Genomic DNA, 12,065 nt, shown 5'->3' on the forward strand with positions numbered 1-12,065 from the left:
ACAACTACGACTCAAGCTACCAAGACCCAGTTCAGCCTGCTGGTGAGTGTGTGTGTGTGTGTGTGTGTGTGTGTGTGTGTGTGTGTGTGTACAGTTTGGTAACCGTTGCTTCAAGTGAAGAGAGGAGAGAAGAAAAAATCAGGTCAGAATTGATTTCTGCTGTTCACTTCTCCTTCTGAGAATGTGAAAGCTCGAGAGGGCGGGGGTTGGGTGGTTGGGTGGGGGGTCCAAGCTTTCTAGAAACACTGCTTTTTGGCCTGCTAGGATGGGTTTTGTGCTTTGTTTTCCTGCCCCCCGCTGTCAAAATGAGAGTCCATAATTAAACGCAGTGATGACAGAGGAGAGGTCACACGGGTGGAGGTGGTGGGGAGTCGAGAGGGAGGGATGCACACAGGATGTTGTTTGACAGTTGTCTGGTTCAGAAGAGCTCATCTCAAGTTTGCTCTCTATGACTGTGCATGTTTGCTTCCCCAGTAATCTGAAGACACTGCAGGAGTGTTTTTTTGGGCCTTGAAGATACACAGTTTTAAAATAAATGTCCCTTTGTTTAATAACGTCATATTGTATGGTTTACTCATAGACTGTTTTAAACATGGACGTTAATCACGTCATTCATTGGCTTTGGAAAAGGCGCAATGAAGCCAAACATTAGTAGTCGCCATATTGGTAAATGGTAAATGGACTTGAGCTTATATAGCGCTTTTCTAGTCTTCCGACTACTCATAGCACTTTTACACTGCATGTCACACCCAACTAATATCTGGCTGATATTGAACCAGGCAAAGAGGTGGAGTTAAGGTTGAATGAACCTTGGTTGTTTAAACACGCCTATCTAGCATGTCTAGCTCTTCATCTTAGACTTAGACTTAGACTTTCTTTATTGCCATTCAAACTTGTACTTTACAGTGCAGATAAGAACAAAATTTGGCTTTTGGCTCGTTGTAGTGCAGGATAAAAACAGCAGCAAGTATTTACATAGAAAAAATAAGGTGCAGATATATCTTGGTAGCATATTCCAAACAATGAAAACAACCCTCATTTGTGCAAAACATAATGCCTCAATATAATCAAAGCAGGGATAAATAAATGAATTCCCTGTAAAAAACAAAAAAAAAGTATCAATAAAGAAATTAGCTATAGATAATAAAATGTTTTTTTTTCTAAAAACATGTTTTGTTAATGCTGAAAAAATGGGCATTTTAATAACGTCTCAGTGGTCGATTCATAAGCCTCAAGTGGACACTCGAGGAACTGCAGTTTTGCACTAGTTACATTTCCTTTACATCAGAATTAGAGTCTGATTCATCTTAATTGGCCAGGTTGTTTTTTTTTATGCATATAAGGAATTTGACTCTACTATGTACAGCATCATACATCCAATATTAAACTATTACATTACAGCTTCCATAATACAATAGAGCACTGTTCAGTGGTGGAGTGAAGAGCATGCTGAAATAAACATGACAGTAAGTTATATCATTAGTAACCGATGGAATCATTTATATGATGTAGACTTTCTTTTACAGTGCATACATTAAAACAGCTTGTATAGATCCTTGACAGACCGGGGATGATATTTATGTGATTTAGTGTGTGTCTATAAAATAAATGAAGATCAATAATCTTATATTCAGGCACAGTTGGTGTTGGCACAGGGTAATTACGCAGAGTTTGTTCTGACTGTTTAGTGTTCATCAGATTGACTGGATTGTGTCTGGATGTTTTGGCATACAGTACTCTGCGACTCCTACCCAAGAGGAGGAGTTTAAACTGTTTATGTCCGGTATGAGAGGGGTCTGCAACGATGTTACCTGCCTGTTACCTGATCCGGGACCAACATGAGTCCTGAATGGAGGGCATGTTGGTGTCGATGATCCTCTCTGCAGTCTTGATTGTCCGTCTGTTACTGACCTCTAATGTAAGCTCATCTAACAGGCTTTTTGTGTAATCACTGCGGTAATCCTTGAACCTGTTGTCTGTCCCTGTAGGGGGTCCAATGCCTTCCAGAAGAAGGGAATAAAAGGATTTGATTCTCCAAAGCGCCCATCTTTTTGTGCAGATTTTGTTGTTCTTGAAATAAAAATAACACTTTGCACTGTTTCTCCGATGCCAGAAAACTTTAATAGTCACAGTCTCCACAGAAGTCACACCCACATGGTTGGCAAGAGAAGTGTGTGTAGTGTCGTTTTTCAGTGTTAGGACCCCCAGCATGTCGCTGTCCGTGTTTACAGAAACAAGGCTGATGGAAAAGGAGTTTGAACATGGTCAGTGTGAATCAGGAGGACTGGCTTTACATTGCAAAGCGAAGACAATGCTGTTCATTATTCATGTAGTGTGTCAAGTCTGGTGTTGCATTGCATGGCCTGAACGATGCCTGAAAGAAAGCGGAAGGAAATGCAGAATAGACAAGAAATAGAAAATGTATAGATCTCTGTCGTGAATTAATATAGATGCAAAATATAGTTTCATCACTTATCCAAAAACAAACACCAGAAGTGAGTCATATTCAAAGAGTAATCGAGGCGTTTTAATGTGAAAATATATTTGTTGCTATTAAATATGTTGTCAGGCTTTTTGAACAAATTTCACCTAAATGAATTACAACCAGTTGTCACACATTTCCTGTTTTCAAAGTAATATCAGCTTCTCACATTCTTTTCTTTCGCGATTCATCTATGTAATCACAAGTTTTAGACTCATATTTTCTATTTAGAACCACAACAAATACATCAATTCCTGTGCTGCTAATGTAGTCTACAGTAAACTGCATCTGTTAAAGGCCTTCATTTAGATGTTTTATTAGCTACAACCATTATATACAAACTACTCTCTCTTTCCTGTAAACTCTCCTCTATATTTACTGTCTGTCGGAGCTGCCTTACAGACATTCCCCTAATAAATTAAATGAATAAAACACTTAACTTACATTTTTCTGTACAGAGCAAAGACTGTACATGTGAAGTGGATATATTAAAAATTACTTGATCTTTCTTTTGTAAATGACTTTTTTTAAAGGTTTATTTGTGGGCTTTTTTATGCCTTAATTTGAGCGATAGGACAGTGGACCGAGTTGGAAATCGGAGAGAGAGACAGAGTTGGGAATGACATGCGTGAAAGGAGCCTCAGGTCGGACTTGACCCCGGCATGGAGGGCTATGGCCTCCATACATGGGATGCGTGCACTAACCACTAGGCTACCGGCGCCCCCGTAAATGACCATTTTGAAACCACACGTTTTGCATTCAGAAACATAAGGAACATTTTGCATCTTAACTCCTGAGTTTCACAGGGTAACCTGTTCTGTTTAGAGCGACGAATCTGTGTATGTAAATATCCACGAGAGGAATCCACAAACTATCTGCATTCACGATTTAATAGTAAATAAAAAAAATGTTTTTAAAGAGAAAAATGAATGAAACCAAACAAAACGGTGGTATCAAATCAAAGTGAGTTAGAGCCACAATGTTAAATGGTATCCCCTCACATCACAATACTTTGTTTTATTTCAATGATGCAGCTTTATATCAGCCCCTTCTATGACAAATTTATGAAACTAAGGAAGCCTTATTTAAAAACCTGCCAGGGACTACAGATGAAACTAGCCTTTTGGATAAATTTGGCATATTTACAGAAATGTTGATTCATATGCATTTTTTCCCTCTCCAAACCAGTTTCAGAGGGGTTGCTGTGTGGGGACCAGCTGACAAGGAGTAGGCTTAGTGGTGGGTAGCAAATGCAGAATCAGGTTTTACCCATACCAGCGTATTCAGAGTCAGGCTTAGGCTTTGGACGGATAAGTGTTACAAATGCTTTTTATTGCTCTGTAAAACTCTGATCAGAAAGGTCTTACATCTTGAGAAACTAAGAATATCTTTTTACAGTTTGATTGATGTTGTCCTGGAAATGTCCTGGAAAATGATTTCCTGAGAAAGTACAAAACTCTGCCCTGCTGTTCATCACATATTACAGAAGTGACAAGACCGTACAGTTGGTCGTGCACCAAAAAAATTCTTTGTCTGCAGCTTTAAAAGATTAATTTTGTGAAGTGTTTTTCCATAGACACAGACGCCTTGTAGAGTATTTCAGTTAGCCACAGTGTCGAAAGTGTGTAGACCACCCGAGCTGAGCGAGCAGGCGGGGCTTTGACTCTTTATCTGTTGATGTGGTTCTGGTCATTTCAGATAAGAGCAGTGCGAGCTGTGTGTAGACATGAGGCCCAGGCTGAGTACACAAACCCAGCAGCCGTGTGGTACTGCACACACACACACACACATGCACACACAAAAGCTGACTATTAAACAAAGGCTCAAAGTGACAGTGAGCACTAGTCTGACTGGGACAAGGCGGAAGAAACCTATATGAAATGGAAGGTATTGAAATAAATAACTGACACTCTTAAGGAAAGATATCGGACAATGTGTGTCTGAGACTCTCATGTGTAAAGCACCGGTCGTTGTGTTTGGGGTTCTTGAGTGTGTTTTACAGAGCCTGATCAAACACAGATGCTCTAAAGAGTTCCAGATGTTCTTCAAAGACCGATGAGCTCTGACTTGCACTCTTTTTGGCTCCGATTCAACAACAATATCCCATCAGTCCCTTTGGGAAATGGTCGTATAAATTCAGTGTCTTGTTCTCCAGGTTTTTTTTTTCGGCTTTAATGTTTTTTTCCATGTTCGCATGAAATACTGTTCCCAGTGGATTAAAGTGACTTCAGTAGTCTGAGACAGCCATGAACAATCTGAAGTGAAGCTCAACAGTTTTCTGAAACCGTCCTTGAAACAGCAATGGTCCAATCATAGCACAGCACCATGAAGCCTGTCAAGTTTTTGATTTCTTGACTGCTTCATCGGCACAGTAGGTCTTGTTTTAAAAGCATTGAGGGTTTTTCAGCAGGATTACAAGGGAAAAACTTTCCGATCAAGGAGGAACATCTTTAACTCTGGAGCTGAACTAACGTATGAGCCACAAAAGAGAAAGACACTGTGTTGTTCAACAATTTTTTTCTAGTTTTATCAGCACAGTGGGGACTTATAGACTCTAGCTTCATGAAAAAGCCTTCTGTCCCCAACGAACAAGTTAGTTCTCATCTTTTAATACTTTTCTTTAATATATTTTCTTATGGTACCCATAGAATGAGGTTAATTTGTGTCTTTGACAGGTGATTGTGTTTGGATTTTCCACACTTTAAGCAAAAAAAAAAACCGAAAGCACCATTTACCACATAGCCATAAAGGCAGATTTTTTAAGCCCTTTCTGGCGTTAGTGTTCAAACATTTGCTGGAAACATGCAAAAGCTACCTAGATATTATTCTCATTCATCTCTAGAAACTGATGTTAGCTTAATTAGCTGGCTAGCTAGCTACTGCTAATCAGATCTGCGAGTGGTAGGTTTGGTTTCAGTCAGCAAAACGTCCATTTAACATTAAAAAACATGAAGTTTTCTTATCTGACTGAAATGATGAGGAACCAACTATTACAAGAAATAGACAGAATTTAGGCAGGTCCTGGTGTATCGGCCATCTTCATTCTGCACGTTTCATACAAGAGGGAAAGATGTGCCAGTCTTAGAAATATTTGAGTTCTTTGGCAGTAGCAGTGGTGCTCTAGTGCTCTTCTACTTTTAACCTGTATGTAATTTTTTCTGCGTCCAAAACTTGTAAGTGTCAACACCCTTGACTCTTTCGATTCTGAATAAGATTCAGCCTTTACTAAGAATGCACTATGTTCTGATTGTACCATGTTCATATAACAAGGTTGTAAGATAAAGTCATCGACCCACCCCCTCACTTGCTCCTTGTCAGCTGGTCCCCCCCCCCCTCCACCCTGAACCTGGGTGGGGGACTGCTGCAGGTCTTTGGAGGGAGGCTGAGGAATGTGGGTGATAGTTGTTAAGTGAAAGCTGCGCTGCCATCTCTGATAATTCACAGTCTCCGTGGGTGTGAGTCTCGGGCCAACACTAAGCAGAACCTTTCACAAGACTGAGAAGAAGAAAAAAAAACACCGGCAGAAAGAAGGAGAGAGAGACTCTTCGGCAACACAGAGTTTTAAATATATATATAAATAAATATATTAAAAAACACCAGCATCATCACAGCTCCATCTTCCACGCATAAAAGGTTTATAATGACTGCTGGCTTCAAAATGAGATCTCTAACAGCAACATACAAGGCCAGGAGAATGGATGTAATACCTGCATTAGCATCATTGTAAAGCCGTTTTCTTTCTTTTGTATCAAAAACTGTTACACTGACTGATTGGACATAAGAGACAAATCTTGTTTCTTTACAGCTAAACTAAAGGAATTCATCGTTTAAATTTGACACTCCTACGTTGGTCTGCAGATTCAGTTTTAGTTTTATTCAGAACTTAAAGCCTCTGAAATGTTCTCAAGTCAATCCCGTTACTAGCAGGGGGTCTATGTTAATATAAAGCGCTTGCCAGGGAAGATCTACCTCAACCTTCTAATGTAGTGTATGGACATGTGTACACATCTTCCTGTAATCAGTGTCGAGTTTTGCACCAGTATACTGTTAAGTGACACAGAGAGCATGATGGGACATGAGGAAAGAGGAGAGGTTAACCTGCTTTAACCCTTGAAGTAAAAAGGAAAGAGAGATGTTGACTATGCGGTATAGATAAAACCTACATTTGATAACGGTTGTTTGGTGTTAACCTAAATTGATTCACAAGTGCTTACATTTAGCCATATCCTGCTGAAAACGATTGTTTAGTTTATCCGTAGAGAGTCAACTTGAATAGTAACGTTTTGTCATAAAAAAGGGAATGAAGATCTCATAGGTGTCATAAACTCTCTTGAAGCCTTAAGGGAGCTGGAGTGAGAAGTGCTGTGATCCTGTAAGATATACTTTTCAAATGATAGTTGTTTTAAACATGGTACAATACATTTGCGTCCTTCTTGTATTTTGCTGTTATCCCCCCCCCCCCAAAAAAAATAAATAAAAAAGCTCTGATAATGCGCTCTCTCAAATTGCTCTCCCCCTGTTTTAAATGAGGGTCTGGTGTCCTTTAAAGTCATTGTTTATATACTTTCTCTCAGGACCACCGACTTCCTGCTAAAGTGAATGGCTCCTGTGGTAAATCCATCATAAAGGAGGAGACAAAATACAAGTAACGTTCTATTAGCCCCTCTCATTCTACTTTTCCACCTTAAAGGTCCCATATTATGCTTTTTCTGGTTTTATATGCCCTTTAGTGTGTTTTCCAAGTGTCCTGTGCATGTTTAGGCACATCTATGTGCAAAAATTCAAAGTCCGCGGAAACGCGGCTTCTCCTACGTCCTCCTGTTAGCTGTAGCATTAGCCGCATGTAACGCTCGGTTCTAGCCCCCCTCGATAAAAATTTGTCAGTCCGACGTCATTGTCATTGTGAGATCACTGATCTAAGCCCATTGGGCCATTGGGCCATTAGATCACGCCCGTTAACTTCTGTAGCACGCCCACGATATGCCGTAGCCTGCGGTAGCACAGTAGTGCTAAGGTGCTAATGTTTATGCTCCCCTCGGACGGAGCCAGTGGCTGCATTCCCAATATGGTAAAAGAGGCGGGACATTTCCGAGAACCGTGCTGAGCAACTGACCAATAACGACAGAGCGGATCGGCGGACCAATCAGAGCAGACTTGGCCCACGTGGGGTCTAACAGTGTGGGCTCAGCAGAGTGTAGCTGACGGACTCAGAGCGTAGAGGGAGCGAGGAGGAGCAGTACATGAAAACAGACACTTTTTTCGGACCTTAGCTATTGTGAACGTACAAAAGTAGGTACATAGATTAAATATACGAATACGAAGGGCATAATATGGGCTCTTTAAAGAATGCACTTTTGGGGGATTTCATCAGGTGTAGAGTGGTGATGCTGTTTGGATGTGGAGCGACGCTCTGTTGTAGTGTTGCCAAGGGTGGCATTTCTGAATTATGGCCCACCAACTACACAACTATTGCATGCAAACAAACCTGGCTAAGATGTTGTATATGGTGAACATCATACCTGCAAGATATCAACGTCTTAGCATTGTCTTTGGAAGCAAATAAGCTCCAAAGCAGCTCTTTGCTGAAGAAGAGGCTCACAGACTTGACTGCTGACTCCCTGCCTTGTCTCAACATGATTATAAAATATGAAATCTTAATGATGAGAAAGTAATTGTCTAAAAGATAAACTCCCGCACACTGACTAATTTGCAAACAAACATTCATTGGCAACGTTTGGGTACTAGACCTTCATCGGGCAAGAAGTCAAGACACATTGCTCTCCTACGCTCCTGTCTTGTGAAGTGGATGTGCAAAGGTTTTTTCCAAAGAGAGGGTAATTGTCACATTTAGGATGCCAAGCATTTTTTTTTTATTACATAATCCTCATCAAATGATTCGAATTGAGAAAGTCAAATTTAGATAAAGAGATGGATTATTATTTCGTTTTTTCAGGTTTTTAACTTCTACAATGTGTTAAACTCATGAATCTGTAGTGATTGATTGATAAATTGTTTGAGTACCACAGGTAATTCAAACATAATTGCTCTTAGATGTGAAGAAAATATCTCCCATATATGTGAAAACTAAACAAAAATATGATTTTTAATGAGTATATTTTGCAATACTTGTGTGAAAATGTGCAATTATTAAAATCCAGTTTTCTTTTTCAAATCCAACAAGAATTGAAAATTGAGTCTTGGTTGCCTTGACTCAGTGTTTCACCTCCACAGCATAGAGGTGAAACGGACAGGTCAGAAGTTAAACAGCAACACATCCATACAGCCATGCTGATGATCATTTATTGATTAAGCCTGCATATCCTCCCTAAGCTGTGGGCGGCTTTTGAGGCAAAATACATTTTAATCTATGCTTGGCTGAATAGCCAGTATTAGTGCTGCTTTTGCCTGTCCTGACTAGATTGGAGCAGCTCTTACATAATGCCCTTTTCATATCCAGGGATTAGGCTGAAGTCCTCTTCACAGACTGGCTGGCTGCTTCCATCATGTCACCCAGAGGGAAATGACGGCTGCTTTCATGGCAAAAAAAAAAAGAAGAGATTTTTCAGTGACGCCCTGTTCAATTTCTGCTTTGTTTTAGTCATTACAAACAACATAAGCCTTTTAAGTAGGATGTAATCTTATTGGTAACTCAAACCTGACAAAGACTAAGCAATTGGGATGAAACGATAACTCACAAAACAACAACAAATTGATACAAATATAGATCATGTTTATCAATTACACCAAAAAAAAAGCACCATATTTTGTGAAAATATTGCAAGAGACTTATAAACTACAGTCATAGCACACTCGATGTGATGTGAAGCAAGTGAGAGACTGAAAACGTAGTTAGAAGATACACTGGGAAGCAGATTTGAAACGATTTGTATTGTTACATCCCTAGTAAGCAGTGAACCTGTATACATTGTAATGTGGTTAGAAACAATTAAAACCAGCATAGAACTGGCCGTCAGGATAAGGTAACGAGTGTGTTTTGAACACAGGGAACACAAGCAGGTGTAGCGGCCTCGCACTGTTAGTGTGTCAGTGTGTGTAGAACAGATAGCAGAGCTACAATACTAAAGAGGTGGAGTGCTGTTGCGTAAACACAAGACCTTACTTTGTACTCTGTAAAACCCCCCATGTCTTCCCCTCTTGAAAAAAAGTAAGCAATTAGTTTAAGGCTGTGGCCTCGGACACATGGAGTGTGAATTTGGACAGATGAATATTGTAAGTACAGTGGCTGAAGCTTATTGCATTTGGAGAGATAACAGTATTTTGAATGAACACATAAAGGCTGACAGGAGGCGTTCACCTGCAAACCGTGCTGCAGGTTTCACTTTTGTCTCGTGGCTGTTTTTGCTTGATCAGTGAGAGTAATGTAAACAGAGCCCAGCGCTCCGAGCCATCTGCCTAATGTCACTCTGGCCCATATCTGTCTTTCTGTCTCTGTCTCTGTCTCTGTCTCTGTCTCTCTCTCTCTCCCTCTCTCGATCACGTTTTCTCTGCAGATCTCTTCTATATTCTTCCTGTCATCCTCACATTGTCTTTTTCCCTTCCTCATCTCCTTACCACTCATTTCCTTCCTTCCCTAAACATCTGTCAGTCTTCAGTCTTATCTCTGTTGTACATTAAGCTGCTGTTCTATTTTTAGCCCCGCCCCTTGTTTTCTTTCTTGTAAAACTCATCCGGCCATCACCCATCTGTTTTCAATTCTTGTGTCTGATACTCTGTAAACTGTGTCACCTCGGGTCACCTTTATCCTCAATCGCTAAAAACATTCTCTTTCCATGTTTCTGATATGTTTCGACTGCAGAAAGCTCGAGTTATGTACAATGACAAAGCTGGTTTCTGACACAGATTAGATGGTTCAAAATATTATTTATTATTAATATAAAATGTAATTATATTTATTTATTCTTTACTTTTTTCTTGCTTTATGCCTTCATACCATCCGAGCAAAACCAGCGGCCCTAAAATTATTTTCTTACAAAAAAATCATGACATCGAAGAAATATTGATTAATTTGTTGTCATTGTTTAAAAAAAACAAACAGTTTAAAGACATCTTTAGCTCATGAAAATCAGATTACATTAACATTCATTAAGACATATGATTAACAACAGAATAGATTTATTTTATTAAAGTTCATTTGTATATTTTTCAGTTATAGTGTAAAAAAAAGTTTAAGCTGCTAATGAAACAGACTGACATTAATAATGATGCCTCTATACAAACCCAGAGAAGAGATTGGTCGTTATTTTATATCCCTGAAAAAGGTTATTTAACTCTGGAAATGAAGTCAAATGAAGACTTTATAAAGAAGTTAATACTACTGTAGGTTTATCACTAACAATGTAGCAAATAAAACAAATGATGGTTATCCAGACTTTTTAAAGGAGAATTTATTTTAAAACAATAAAAATGTTGTATCGATAATCTTATTCATACCGGCTTACATCTCTGCTTCAGTCATTCAGTCAGTCATATTGTTACCTCACAGAACTAGCAGTATCTCATTCCTCCTTGGTGTCTTGAACCTTTACCACCTCTTTCTCCCTTCTCTCCAGGTGAGCGCTAATGTCCTGATCTTCCTGTGCACTAACATCATCGGAATCTGTACCCACTACCCCGCTGAGGTTTCCCAGAGACAAGCCTTTCAGGAAACCAGAGGATACATCCAGGCCAGACTCCACCTTCAGAGGGAGAATCAGCAACAGGTTGGCCTGCACACACAATATAACACATATGTTAACTATTTATAACCTTATTGGCCAGGATTTGAGAGAGCAACTTTGTTTCCATAGCTTGTGCCTGGAAAAGGTTTTTTTTCCTTTTCAGTAGACATCCTCGAAGCCTTTTTTCTTCCAAAACTGGAACATGAAATACTTCTTCCATTATGCAGAATGTAAATAACACAAAATATGTTTTGTATGTGCAGCTTATTCTTTACATCAGTTTTATACTCACATCAACTCCTCCTGTCCTGTCAGGCTCTTGGAGAGAGTTACGCTGAGTTGTTCTTCTGGCAGTTAGATCTGTTTTAGCGCCTCGTTTTTTATTCAAGGGATAATTTTGATATTTGACAAATCATTCAGTCCCAGCTCAGAGGTTGAAGTGAGATCTTTGTGCATTTCAGTTGTCTTGTATGCACAGATCAAATAGGCTACACACACTGGCAAAAACACTCTCAGCCCCTGCAGCAACATGTCCGATGTGTCCTTGGGCAAGACACTTAACCCTGAATTGCTCCCGCTGCTTCATCTGCAATGTATGAGTGCGTATGAATAGGATTAGTTATTTCTGGTGGTCTCACTACATACAGTAGCAATCTCTGCCATCAGTGTGTGAATGGGTATGAATGGGTTGGTGTGACAAGCGGTGTAAAAGCACTTTGAAAAGAACTAGAAAAGTGCTATATTAGCTCAAGTCCATTCACCATTTACCCTCTGCATCACCAATAAACACAAGCTTATTAGCATCTAAATATAACACAACATATATTCCCTGTCAGCTGCAAATCCAGAGATAGTTCCTGCCAATATTTTTGTCATGATAGGAGGGGGAAGACATATTAAAGAGA

General features: G+C 39.6%; 1 protein-coding gene across 3 annotated transcripts in view; it reads left to right on the forward strand.

Annotated features, from left to right (window-relative positions):
- LOC132989645 (adenylate cyclase type 6-like) overlaps positions 1 to 12,065 on the forward strand; it is a 38,177-nt gene that overhangs the window by 10,998 nt on the left and 15,114 nt on the right. For all 3 annotated transcript variants that reach the window (XM_061057379.1, XM_061057378.1, XM_061057380.1), the window contains one exon: positions 11,053 to 11,202. In XM_061057379.1, the coding sequence (XP_060913362.1) occupies positions 11,053 to 11,202 (150 nt within the window). The remainder of the gene's footprint in view (positions 1 to 11,052; positions 11,203 to 12,065) is intronic.

Source organism: Labrus mixtus, chromosome 15, assembly GCF_963584025.1.
Source record: "Labrus mixtus chromosome 15, fLabMix1.1, whole genome shotgun sequence".
Lineage (NCBI taxonomy): Eukaryota > Metazoa > Chordata > Actinopteri > Labriformes > Labridae > Labrus > Labrus mixtus.